The sequence below is a fragment of the Tasmannia lanceolata genome, unplaced genomic scaffold (assembly GCF_043159265.1).
Source record: "Tasmannia lanceolata isolate RefF3 unplaced genomic scaffold, GAP_Taslan_0.1 ptg000018l, whole genome shotgun sequence".
Classification (NCBI taxonomy): Eukaryota; Viridiplantae; Streptophyta; class Magnoliopsida; order Canellales; family Winteraceae; genus Tasmannia; species Tasmannia lanceolata.
Window position 1 is genome coordinate 7,766,959 of NW_027518695.1, and position 14,061 is coordinate 7,781,019.

The following is a 14,061-nucleotide window of genomic DNA, read 5'->3' on the forward strand; positions in this document are numbered from 1 at the left end:
TGTCTCTTTAAATATGCCATTATCATCTTATTTTCCTCTAAATCTTGGAAAGGGAAAAAATTTCCTAACAAAAAAAAAATTCTGCTAGAAATACTTTTCCTGCAATCCGAAGAAGGCCCTAATTTTAGAAATCGAGTTGTCATGCCTCAATGAACGTGTTGCATGTGTGACCCTAGCAGACTACTTTTTCCTCTCCAATGTGAAGAGCTTGGAGTTGTGATTTTAGTAATAATTGTTATTAAACTATGAGAATAGTAATTAAAATTATAGTTGCCAGTTGGAAAGCAGGTATGACAAATGATGGGAGAGATGAAAGCGGGAAGTGAAGGTTCTAGAAAATAAAAAATTATGAGAACTAAGATGAAAACTATACGAAAAATATGTGAAGCTTCATTGAAAATCAACTTGAAGCAAGAACACAAGCTTATAGAAATAGATATGGTTAGAGTAGATTATGGTTGCGAGTAGTAAATAAGACTTCACCACTGATTAGGATGACACATTTTAAGGATGGGAAATGATTTCTGCGCTCCAATCTTTTGATAAAGATGCGATCCGACTTCTGTCGTGTAGTATTTAAAGGGCTGTCAGAGGAATACTACGGTTTTCAAAAAGCTCTTAAAGCCCTTAAAGACTACACGACAAACATGTGGAGCGCATGTTTATCAAAAGATTGGAGCGCTGAAATCATTTCCCTTTTAAGGATTTATAGTTTTTCCCTTTTTATATTCGTGTAGATTTAATGATAAGTTTAAAAAAAATTACATAAATTTTATTTAAAATTTAAGATGAATTTTTAAGCTTTTAAAATACTCTTTTTAAAATGAACTCTTTGCCTTTGTCCCAAAAAGAATGAGAAGCTTAACGTCCGAAACAAGCTTTCCACCACACTAGTAAGCTTCCCATAACTACGATTAAATACTAAGTCTTGCCAATGTGTTGAATAAATTGCAAACAGAAAAAATTAAAACAGAGAGAGAGAGAGAGAGAGAGAGAGAGAGAGAGAGAGAGAGAGAGAGATCTAAGCTCTGCTCCATGAGAAATCCAAATGTGGGCCCACCATGTGTTCAATCCAAATGTAAATCATTTCTCAAGAATAAGAGACACGTACGGCATAGTGGGTCCTACCTTTGATTGATCTCAACGGTCCATTTTATACATCGCGGTTTGGATTACTTATGAGTCAAGTTGTAGTGCAACCCCGTTCGATTTTTTGAAATTGGGATTGAGCTTTTAGCAGAAAATGGGGTCGGTTTAAGTTAAATTTCAATTCATTTTTCTATTAAAAAAAAGGCTCAACTCAACACGACCCAGATTGCACCCTAGACCCAAGGCACCAACCATGTATTCTTACTGCTGTTGATTTTAACGGTTGCCTATGTATTTGTTGGCCATTCAAATCCGGCCCTTTAAAATGGGCGGTTCAGATTAACCTAAAGTGGGACCCACTATGCAGTACTGGGCACACCTCATGCTTACAGATAAAGGTGCGTCTATAAATCAAGAGCCAATAACTCTTAGAGCTTCACTCTAAAGTAGAAAATCCGGTCCATAACATACATTAGGCAACCCGGATTGTTGGATGGCCCTGGTCCACTAATAGTGGCACTTTTGATAATACTATAGTGAAGGAGGGTTATCTTCAGAAGCTAACCTACAAAAACGGCGAAAAGCCAAAAAATAAAATAAAAATGGAGGAATTTCCCGTGAAAATATTTAAGAGGCCAATTAATGAAAAATCTAGGGAGATGATAAATTCGCACCCCCTGTAGGTAATTCGCTCTCCTGACTCCTGAGTCCTGACTACGTGAATTGTGGCAGACTTTAATGCATTTTTGACGTCAAATCACTTAGGTGCGAATTATCTAACAGGGGGGTGCAAATTTATCAACACCCAAAATCTAAATAAGAAAGAAAACGTCGTTGAAGATCCAAATCTCGGAGGAGATTGATCCAAATAACTCTCACTCAACCCCTTTTTCTGTGGAACTCTTCTTCAGGGTTTTGAACTCGCTTCTTTTCTTCCGAGTAGGTAAAAAAAGAGCTCAATTCTCTTCCTGTAATGTTCTCCCTTCATTTAGTGATTTTATTTTTATTTGATTATGTTTTAGTCTTTTCTGGTTTCTAGGTAACAAATCTTATACACATATATAAGAATGTGATCATTGAACTAAAGCCTATTTTTATGATTTCTTAGCAAAATCTATGTTTATGAATTCTCACTTGTATTTGTAAAATATTGAAGATTTCCACTAATCTTTTCTTATCTTACGATCAAGCCCAATGAGTGTTTATATAGAACACTCAAGAGGATAAACATAGAAACAAGTATCACAAGATTTATAGAAAGAGATTTGACATGATATGAGAAGATAATCTCAATACCTTATCTACCCTGCCTGCATAATCTTCCCCAATTAATCCAAATCAAATCTTGGAAGATGTGATTTTATTCTATCTAATCAAACCATAGTTGCCTAATCTAACATGTTGGTGTTCTAACAGTATTCTCGTAATTTCACAATCTTTTTATTTATTTATTTTGCTTGGGAAATCCATAACCAAGGAATCAAACTTTGGTTTCAGTCCGGGTGGAAGTTTATTTGTCTGGAAATTTTGTAGAAATCACTGACGTTTATAGAAGCCTATGAAAATGGTGGAAATTTAAGATGAAAATTCAGGAAATGATATTACAAGTAAAAATATACATATAAAAACCATTACATAAGCAAGACAACCATTCATATTGTTTAACAAGATCAAATACCTAGTCACATGGGTTGTCTTGCATGTCCAGAACAGTAAGGTTCATTCTAAATATAGATACTATACATGTCTTGAAAGTTGATGATTGAGGTATTTCTTTTATTTTTCAACTTTTCTTATTAATGAAATTCATATTAATATTGTTAAAGTATAAAAGTTTAAATAACGCCTTCTCCAACAGCTTAAGCTTTTGGAGTAACTGGTAGGTTCACACAAATATTTCTTAGATATTTGGGTTTTTTTACTATGTGGGTGTGAATCAAACTTCGGACCTCAGCCCAGACTCCGCTTTTCAGTCCCTATGACTACGAAAGTCGACACATATTGGCCGGAACTAACACATATCAGTTGATATTATTTCAAAGGATTTCATCTTTTTGTTTCGCCTTGGAAGTTACATCGATCATGTGCTGCCTAGAGGAACATTTTTTCTTTCAATTAGCATTCATTTGAGAAATAGTCACTTTCAATATATAAGAAAAGAAAACAACAAGATATAGTTGTTATGTACCTTTGATTTGAGAGTAGGTTGTTGGATTTTGTTCTAAAAAATAGCTTCAAATTCTATGCTAGAAGATTTAATGGTGACTTTTCATATTCGTTGTCTTGGATAAGTGAATAAGTTGGGCTAATGAATCTATTTAATGGGTCACATTAATAGATTCATGATACCTATGACTCTTTGTGAGCAACTATTCATATTCCATGTACCTTTGGATTACCAATTATTGGTGACTCTTGAATTTTGAGTGCTTTCATTAGTGGTGACTCTAAATTTTAGAAGATTCAATGAATGTAGAGATACATGTATGACCCTTGGAATTAAGGATTCATGCATGACTTTTGGAATTCTATGACTCAATTAATGAGAATTTATATGATGCCCGACCGTCAAAACATAAAGTGCAGATATAGACAAAACCTGCTGCTTTGATTTTCGAACCAAGGAAAAGTCAAAAAGGGGGTTTCTCTTGGATTAAAAATCAAGGGAGAGATGGTTCTCTCTCTCCGCCTTTATGGTTTGATGGTTGGGCACCATGTAAGTTCTCTCCATTAATAGTCACATTGAATCTGTGTGTCTCTTCATTTTCCATTGAGACCTTTGGCTTGCTATTTCAACTCTTTAAATAGAGCTCTTATTCTAGCATCTAGAGACATGAAAAAGAGACTTCTCTGGAGCCTCAAGAGCAATATAAAGTGTTTGATAGAGAGCTTGCTTCATCGGATTGTTGAGCGGTGCATTACAACAATCTATTCTCCTGCTATTCCTGGAGGTGGTTTGGTCATGTGATCTATGCACCATAGTTAGGCCGAATAACACTTTAAGGTGGGTGTTCGATGATGTACGGTAGTGTTGCAATCCCAATTGTTTGTTATCCTTTATTTAAGTTAGTATAATTTTATATTTTTGCGCTGTTTTTCTTAGTAAGATCTGTTGCTTTCAACCACTTGCTCCAACATAAGTGCTCATGTCAAATTGCTAGAAGGAATGTAGGCAACCAATCATTGTGATGACTTCGGATTGTAAAGCTCTGTTTCCTTTGAACTAACCTTCCTCCTTTGTGACGGTTATTGCAGAGGGCTCTGCTTCAAAATTGTGGTGTTAATTTTGCTGGAACAATGTCTATTGGTCAGACTGCAAAAATTTCTATTGCTATTGCAGTATTTGGTGTATTGGCCTTCATATTTGGAGTGATCGCTGAAAATAAGAAGGTTTTTTCTCTACTAATTCACAATATCTAGAATGAGTTGTTGCAAGATATATAACTTCTTTCTGCTCCTTTACCTCATGCACGCTTTTGGTTCTACCACGGCTTCTTGTGTCAACCAAAGGGACTAGATAAAACTATAAGCAAGGTAGCTTAAATACACTAACCAAGGAAAATTATAAATTAATAGATGCACTAATAGGTGACAAATTTTACCAATTGTTCGGCAATATGTCTTTTTTTTTTTTTTGATAGGTAAGCTGGGGTTAGGCAAGACCCCTACCAGATATCATTAAAAAGATAGAAACATAACAAGGGGGGCCAAGAGGCCAGAACATAAGGGCCGACAGGCCGGGCTTCAGCCCTTACAATCTAAGGTACGATGATCCATTCATGTCTTCAGTTACAGCTGAAAGGAGGCTTTGAGTAGCCAAAAAAACCGTGGAAGGAAAGCCTTTATCATTAAAAGGAGGCTTCGGCAATACGTCTTGTTGCTTGGTGTTAGGTTCTATTAACTTTTGGAAACTGGGTCTTTTCCCTAGTAATTGACCTATTGTATATAAGAGATTAGGGTTCACGTACTATACTAATAAGGGCCATCGCTCGATCCCGGAAGAAGGTAAAGATCTTCCATTATGGAGTGCCGTTTATGTGTTTCGACATGTTGAGGATTGCGACGGATCCTTTGTGTTTAGGGGAGCTCGACAGTTGGCAATCTCTTTGCGATTGTCTCTATGTTCTTAGTCCTTCTTGGCGAAGAGGAAGAGCTGACCAGACTATTAGACTGACGGAGCTATGGAGTTTCGCCAAGCGATTATTAGTTGAAAGTATTGAGTTGAACCTAAGTCTAATCTCTTTCCCAATGTCTTTGTCAGCCATAGAAACGACGTGTCCAATAAACCTCACAAGATAATGTCGAAAGACATATTGCTGTATAAACATTTCTTAGAAGTTAGAAAGATATTAGTTTATTTAGTTATAACTTAATAAATTATGAAAATCAATACATGCATATTATGGAGATGCATTATCTAATGTTTTTCTCCTATTGGTTCTTGTTGACAGCCAGCATCTGGAACTCCAATCCCAGGAAAAGATGTTGTATTGTGTAAATATCCAGCTGACCCCACTGTTGCCTTGGGAACCTTATCTGTTGTAACACTTTTTGTTTCTACTATTCTTGGTATAATGTCGGTGTTCTTCCCCTACAAAGGCCAATCAGTCCCTACCAAAGCTTTGTTCCAGAGTACCACCTTGGTTGTGTTCTTTTCTGTTGCAGTGTAAGTTCCCTTATTTGGTTCTTCAGAAATGACTGAAAATCGAAGAGATGATGATAAAGGTCGATCTGAAACCAGTAATTATATTTCATTAAGGTCATGTTTGGCAACCGTGAAAATTTTTTCCATGGTATATTCGTGAGCCCAACTGTGTGAGAGGGGCTGAGAAGGAAGGAGAGGGAGAATTGAGTGGGTGGAAGTGGAGATGGCATATAAAATCTCTAAAACTAGTGAAAAGAAAATACCTATTTAGAATTGGTTTTTTGTTTTCCTCATTTTTTGGACCTTTTCATGCTCCCCTCTCATCAAGTATCCATCTCTCGCAGCTGACACCCCAGATATTCCATGGAATATTTTTTTTCATGGTGGCCAATCATGGCCTCAGAATGGAAAAAAATGGCAAGCTGGTCACAGAATTGCGGATTATTTGAAAGGCATATTTTTTATATGAAGCTGTTGTTAATTGCTTTTAAGCATGTAAATTTATAATTACTGATTTGTGTTATATGCTTGTATGGATGTTAGGCATGCTAAATAAGCACGAACATATTTGATATAGGAAAATGTTATATGCACACCCTTGTTTTGATAATGGCACTCGTTATTTTCTCAAACGCTTTTTTTTATTAGTTGTTGATAACTTTTTGGGAATTGGAACAAGCCTTTTAACAGATAATAAGACAGTTTAAAATGTTTCATTTTTTTTACATTATTATATGTACATATGAGATGCAGACTGTAGTCCCAATAAGAGGCATATTTGCCCATTAGGACTTTTAGGGCCCTGCTTATCTCTTTTGGCCAAATGTTTAAAATCAGGTCTGTTGCTGTTTTGGCGGAAGCAATGATGATGTGGGCTTCAATCACTGAAGGGCTTCACCGTGTCCGCAATGTCCACCATAACCTCCAGACCGATTGCCCTACCGCCAAAACCGGCCTCTTTGGTGGTGCCGCCTTTTTGGCTCTCGATGCGTCCTTATTCTGGTTAGTCTGTCAAATGCTGACACTCAATGCCAGAGCCGACTATTTAGAAGATGATCATAAAGATGATTATGGCCAAGTCATTGCAACCGATTATGAGGTAAACAAAACTAAGAACTACACGGTATAAAACACAGAGAACAAAATAAAATGACATTTTCTTCTTGTTTGTAAATAATTATGCATTGATCCTTTGGTTTCTCTTAGCAATTGAGCAATAGTCTTTTTTCTTTAAAAGAACCTCATCAATTATGGAATGATTCTGGAAAGTAACTACTGGGCCTATTTCTCTATTGATTTGTCAACTGAGCAATTGTTATTTTCTTCAAAAAAATCCACAAGAGTTGTGGCATGATTCCACATGATTCAGTGAATCTAAGTTGGCCTAGGAATAGTTGAAAAACATTCGACACTCGAAAACCTTTATACCTTTTAGGTGATATTGATATGGCTCAATCAATGAAGACAACTCAAATTTGAGTAGTTTGCATCAATTGAGCCACACCAATATCACATAGCTGGCCTAAGAATTGTTGAAAAGCATGCAACAGTCAAAAACCATTTGTACTTTTTTAGGTGATATTAGACTGGCTCAATCAGTTAAGACAATTCAAATTCCAGTCGTTTGCATCAATTTTGCCACACAAGTATAACAAAGTTAGGCTAAGAATCATCGAAAAACATGCTACACTCAAAAACCATTGCACCTTTTAGGTGATATTGGTATGGCTCAACCAATGAATGCAACTCAAATTTGAGCAGTTTGCATCAATTGAGCCACACTAATATCACATGGTTGGCCTGGGAATAGTTGAAAAACGTACGACACTAAAAAACCACTGCACCTCTTTCGTGATATTGGTATGGCTAAATCAATGAAGACAGCTCAACTTTGAGTATTTGCATCAATTGAGCCAATCCAATATCACATAGTTGGTCTAGGAATGTTGAAAACGTGCGACAATATGAAAAAAACTTAGTATACCTTTTAGGTGATATCGGTACTGCTCAGTAAATGAAGAGAACTCAAATTTGAGTTGCTTGCATCAATTGAGGCACACTAATATCACGTAGTTGGTCATGGAATCGATAGAACACTGCAATACCGGACGAGTAGGGGATGTTTTAGATGATATCGGTTCGGCCCGATCAATGAAAAGTTGAAAACACTTCAAATTGAGTAGTTTATATCAACCGAGCCACACGAATATAACATAGGTGGCCTAAGAATCGTTGTCCCTGTCCCACCACTGGATAAACTTATATCCCCCGGGAAAACTTCCATGGCATGGCCTTATAAAACTTCAACAGTGGGAAATAGTGATACGATGGACGCGAGTCGATTAGGATTCAATAAACCCCCCCACAATCATTAAAAAAAAAAAACTCCCAACCATCAAAGAATCTTTTAAGTGATATTAGTGAGGCTAAATCGATGATAATAACTAAAAAAATGTGAATAGATTGTATCATTTTAGCCAGTGCCAATATCACAAAATTTGCCGAGGGTTTGATGAAAAACACCTAAAATCTAAAGCTCATTTCGGGTGATATTATTGCCGCTAAATCCAAAGTTGGCTTAAAAAGGATCGTGAGAATTACAATAAAAACATACCATTAACAAGAGAATACACTAAAACATGCAGGAGAGAGAAAAAAGGAAGGTTAAAAACATGAGAGGAAACAAATGGGTTTATGAGGAACGAAACTTGGCTCAGGTCGTGGTCTGAGGAACTTTCCTCAGACCCCTGGTGTGGAAATATCAATTAGTTCTGAAAATAAAAAGTAAGCATGGAATTGATATTTCCACACCCCCACACTCTTTGTTGTTAGCAAGGGGTCTGAGGAAAGTACCTCAGACCCGACCTGGGCCAAGTTTTGTTCGTTTATGAGAATATGCTGAAGGATGATACCATGCTGGACCGAGGAAAAAATGTGTTTCCATTCAAAGCCAATTTTGTTCAATTCGAAACCACACACAGATTTACGTGGTTCACCCAACCAGTTTGGTATGGGCTACGTCCATAGCAGAGTGACAAGCTAACGATTCCAGAAGAAGAGATTACAAAACCCTCACAACTCTCTGGGGCGGCTTCTGATGTCACACCCTTTTATATAGCGTTCAGAGACGGGTTACAATAAAAGAAAAAACCCTAATTCATGAAAGTACAAAACTACCCCCGGTATAAAAGTACCTTTAAAAATTCGGGTAAGGGGCGGACCGCCGCAGTCGGGGAAAAGTGTACAGTACTTTCCAGATTAGACTGAGATCAAGCTTCACCAATAACAATCAGTTTTGAACTTTTGATTGCTACAAATAGCCCTGGCAAAAGCGACCTGTGCCCGCGGGTCGATCCGACCCACCCGCAAATTTGCGGGCACGGGTCTAAGTTTTAGTAACCCGTCAAAAACTAACCCGCGGGTGACCCAACCCACAAAAACACGGGTCGGGTCGGGTCAACCCGTGGGCACCCGCATTTTTACAGTATTTTTTAATTTTTTTGAGAATGTTATCATCACTACTTTTTTTTATGAGGGAACTCCTCACTTTATAAAAAGTACGGTATGGCCTGCACCATAGGATTATCCAAACCGTCCATTAGATGGGCCATAGCCTAAATAGGTTATTCCCCAAAATTATTTCCATTGGTTGATTCTAACCCTCCGATCTATAGAGGGTTAGGATCATCCTATGGAAATGATTTTTGGAGCATAATCTATTTAGGCTATGGCCCATCTAATGGACGGTTTGGATCATCCTATGGTGTAGGCCATACCATACTTTTAATAAAGTGAGAGTGCGCTCATAAGAAACAGTAGTGTTGATAACATTTCCATCTGTTTTTTATTTTATAAGAATTTACTACCAAGCTTCTCCTATGGCAATTTCTCGGCAAGTGGCCATCGGGGTGCAAAGATACGCACATTCGGGAAAAAAACGAAAAAAAGGTAATCATTACATAAAAAAAAAGAAGTAAAATAGCTAATTATAAAGTTTTAAATGAAAAATTACCTAAAAATGGTTATAAATTGTAAAATTACGAAAAAATACTAATAAAATATAAAAGGTTATGAAAATTACGGAAAAAACACATGCTGTCAAATCAGAATAATTATTACAATCCCATATTTGCGGGTGACCCGCGGGTTGACCCGGCCCACCCGTGGGCCGCGTGGGTCACCTACATTTTGACCCGCAAAAATGCGGGTCATTTCCTCACCTGACCCATGGACCCGCACCCGCATCACCCGCGGGTTGACCCGGCCCGACCCACCCGTTTGCCAGGTCTAGCTACAAATACTTAATTGCAATATCGGTTAGACTTAAAAAAGCTGGTGTCTTTTGTTTATTTTATTTTCCCATTAAAATTTGTATTTCTTATTATTAATACACCATTTGACTTTAATTGATATGATGTGTGCTTGTTTGTTAATGCTAGCTCTCTTAGAACCTTTTTTGGATTTCTTCAGAATGTTAAATGAGCCAATTTTGTTACTACTAAGCCAATAGATAAATCCAGGACATGTGTATTGGTTTTACTATCAATAAGAACTTTATATCGAGACTAATATTTGTAGAGATAAAATACAGAAAACGGTCTCGGACCTTCTAAATGTTTATAACGCTTAATGCAAATTATCTATAGTCCCAATGAATGTAGAAAAATTCTCAGGTATGTGTTTTCAGTATGAGTTTATGGTACGTTCCATGTAAAGCACATTGATATGATATTATGATCCAGATGCATATTCTCACTATTCTCTCCAACAATATGTGCTTGAATGGGGACAATCGTGCTCCTAATAATAGTTTCTTTAAATACTAAACGACAAGATGAATTAGTGAAACGATACCGAAGGGAAACCCCGGCCAGAACCACACGTGCAAGTTTCACTGCATGTTGCTCGTCCGTGATAACTTCTTCAGATTTGCGTGAACTAGAGGAAAAACATGGTTTTGCTGATATCATTTCCCTAAACTTTTGTGATTTTATGGCTGCTGAACTTTTTGGTCTGTAAAACCATTAAAAGGAAGTGCTCCAAATAATTGGGGCTAATGTGGGGTTCCATTTTACATGTATAGTGGCTCCATATTATTTATTTGGTTGGGTAATTGACACCATTGACATACGTAATAACTCGGACTTCAAGTGAAAAGAAAATGCTGAATGTCCCTACAACTGAACCCAATCCAAAACAGAGCAACCCATTACAGGTGCTGATGCACTCACAATTGAGAACAGCAATCTTACCTTTATCCGTGGGCCTTTTCAGATGTTTTAGTTCTTATGGCAAGGCTTGTCTTGTGAACCACAACCAGGACCTTCCTCTATAGATACTGGGGCATGTTCCCATCAAGGACTATCCAGTCCGGATTTATCAAGGACCATCCGCTCGAGATTCACTCGCCTGTGTTTAATACATTGGATGAGATTCTTACTTCCTTTTTTGGGAAACAATTGAATTTTGTTTTTAAGTCATAATTTTTCTTACATCAAAGTCAGCGTGGTTCTCAAAATGATCAATGAAGAGGTCATGATGGAGTCCTCACTTTTCTCTACTACCAGTGAGATGTTTATGCAGAGAGAAGAGGTGAAACAAAATTGAGTGTAATGTTGTTATACTTGAATTTAGAGAAGCAGATGAGAGTGTCTTGTGTATCAAACACCCATGACATTGTATCTGACTTGTGACTTGATCATTAATGAAGCTTGAAATGAGATACTATGAAGTGGAAATGGACCAACAAATGAACAGTCTGGATCATCCTATGAAGTGGCCCCTTTGAAAAATACTAAACTTCATACGCACACAGCATATTAAATCTCCATCATATGAGTAGGGAACAGTCAAAGCGAGCTTTGAATTCGCTGTTCTCTCTTTAAAAAGAAAAATGAAAAATTGCCAACGGGGGACTTCAAAATACAAGAATTGCCAACGGGGGTACACACTTTTGAAAAATTGTTAAGGAGGGTTGATAACCCCTTTCGAGAGTTTGATAACCCCATTTACAGGGTTGATAACCCCCTTTTAGAGACTTGATAACCCCCATTTCGTCCCTTTCTAACAATTTTTCAAAAGTATGTCCCCCCGTTGGCAATTCTCGCATTTTGATGTCCCCCATTGGCAATTTTTCCAAAAACAAAAATAAAGGCTGCCAGAGTGTATTTCCCTGAATCACTTATACGTATTTCTCCCAAAATAATTTTTGTGGGACTAACTATTTTTAAGAGGAATGATAGAGTGAAGGGCTCCCTTGCAAAAATATTATGAAAGGGCGCCCCATCATCGAAGTGCATTTATGACTAGGGGTGCAACTCGGGCCGGGCTGTTTGGGTTTTCCAAAACCCTACCGTACCCGAGAATTATCTCAGGTCTGGTCTAATTTTTCACAGGAAAACCCGAGATTTGTAAACCTGACCATACCCTAGATAGTTTCTTGGGTTGGGTAGGATTTTCATTTTTTAGCGTAGGATAGTGACTAATTTTAAAGATTGTAGGAAAAAAGAAAAAAGAAATCTTCACACCAAAAAACTCTAAATTTATGTTATCAAGTGTATAAATTTAAGGACACTTATTTTCACATAACATACATGATCGATTGATCACCTCAGTGAAAACAATTGTATCAATATATTGGAAAATGTGATTTGCTAGTCCATCGCAAAAGGCATTCGCATATGATCTCTCGCATGTCAGAGCACCTAAATGATGACAAAATATCCTGAAAAGTGAGCCTATGCTCTGACGTGCGACAGACCATCTGCGAAATGCATTTTGTGGACGCTAGCAAATCCCTTGGAAAATAATTTTCTAAGTTATTCAAGAGATATGTAAGAAAGTCAGAGTGAACCCATATGAGTCAGGTTGGGTTTTGGGTTTTATTTTTTCGTTAAACCTGGCTGTACCAAGATTGAATCGGGTTTTACAATTCAAAACCCGACCCTACCCAAGACCCATGATTTCTAAACCTGACCCATGTTATTTTCGGGTAGGGGTGTAAATGGATCCAGACGGTCCCATGAATCCTCCGAATCCGAACGTTAATGAACAAGATCTAAACATATCAATAGGATCCATGGGCCTATTTTGGATCATCAAATGTGGGATCTGAAAAGTTTTGGATTAGATATGGGCTTGCAACAGATATCCATTGGATAGTCACGATCCGAACTGTTTTACAAAAATACTCTCCAAATTTTCATAATGTTTATAATTCTTTGAAGGGTGTTTTCGTCAAAACCTCTAATTAGTGAAGTGGAGTGCGTTTTCACGACTCAAAAGCGACTTCTCGCCTCTCGTGTCTTAGGTTTTTTTTTTTCTTTTGCTGTGGGATTTCAAGAAGAGAGAGGAGAGGAGAGGAGATGAAGAAATTCTGAGCTCCTCCTCCGACCACCGATCCCCTCAACCATCTCCCCCCATACGCCACTTCCACCACCTCTTCTAAGTCCCGGTTGCCGCTCCATAATCACCTCAAAATCGCAGCACCACCATTATGCTTTCATTATGCTAGTCTATTGAACATACATGTTGTCATGAATATACTATTAGTTCATCATTTTATTATTACTGAATGTTATTACTATACATCATATTCTTTGATAATAGTTATACATCATATTCTTTGATAATAGTTATACATTATATTCATGCATGTACTTTAGATTAATTTTATTGTTTACAAGCATTATTTTACTCACAGATTAAACATAAAGAAAATTTTAATTTATTTGAAGAAAATGCATATAGAGACACTAAGAGTGGACTGTCATTCTAACTCTTTTAAAAAAAAATTAATTGTGTACTTAGCTTTAGGGGTGGACATGGTTCGGTTCGGTTTTGGGGTATACCCAGAACCGAACCATATATAATCGGTTCCCTGAAATTGGAACCAGAACCGAACCATATATGTTTGGAACCGAACCCAACCAGAACCATATATAATCGGTTCGGTTTGGTTCTGGGTTTACCCGACCTTCACCAAATCGACGGAATTTATTCACAACAGTTTCCCTCCTTGTGTTTGAATGTTTGGTTTTTTTTTCTTGAGATAGAATAACTTTCTGTTTCCAGCCTATCATTGATGGGAAAAGCAGAGCACAAAAGTCTGTAATGAGCTGATGAATATGACTTTGTGGGGGCGTTATACATGAGATTTTTAAAATGCGCTTTTGATTGGTAGAATGCTATCTTTCACTTTTTTATCATTTGACATCAAGACATGGATTACATGATATTTGACTCTTGATCGAAAGGGGACGACGACTCTCACAATATTTTGCTATTTTTGAAAACCTTTCACTTTCTTCTTACACTTCCAAAAACTT

The 14,061-nt window shown here is 37.2% G+C and overlaps 1 protein-coding gene across 2 annotated transcripts; it reads left to right on the forward strand.

Annotated features, from left to right (window-relative positions):
- The first annotated feature begins 1,827 nt into the window (after nt 1-1,827).
- Nucleotides 1,828-7,026, forward strand: LOC143851946 (uncharacterized). Of its 2 annotated transcripts, none has more exons than XM_077361460.1 (4): nt 1,828-2,028; nt 4,345-4,479; nt 5,541-5,755; nt 6,572-7,026. In XM_077361460.1, exons 2-4 carry the CDS (start codon nt 4,387-4,389, stop codon nt 6,861-6,863), a joined length of 600 nt encoding a protein of 199 aa, XP_077217575.1. In that variant the 5' UTR covers nt 1,828-2,028; nt 4,345-4,386; the 3' UTR covers nt 6,864-7,026. The 2 variants fall into 2 exon arrangements, with proteins under 2 accessions (XP_077217575.1, XP_077217574.1); XM_077361459.1 differs by having other exon boundaries at nt 1,829-2,032.
- The last annotated feature ends 7,035 nt before the right edge of the window (nt 7,027-14,061 follow it).

Bases quoted from the DNA above. Each gene is read 5' to 3' on its own strand.
- LOC143851946 (XM_077361460.1), top strand. From the start codon at position 4,387: ATGTCTATTGGTCAGACTGCAAAAATTTCTATTGCTATTGCAGTATTT. The intron at 4,480-5,540 runs GTTTTTTCTCTA...TCTTGTTGACAG, and splicing joins TGATCGCTGAAAATAAGAAG to CCAGCATCTGGAACTCCAAT. The intron at 5,756-6,571 runs GTAAGTTCCCTT...GTTTAAAATCAG, and splicing joins GTGTTCTTTTCTGTTGCAGT to GTCTGTTGCTGTTTTGGCGG.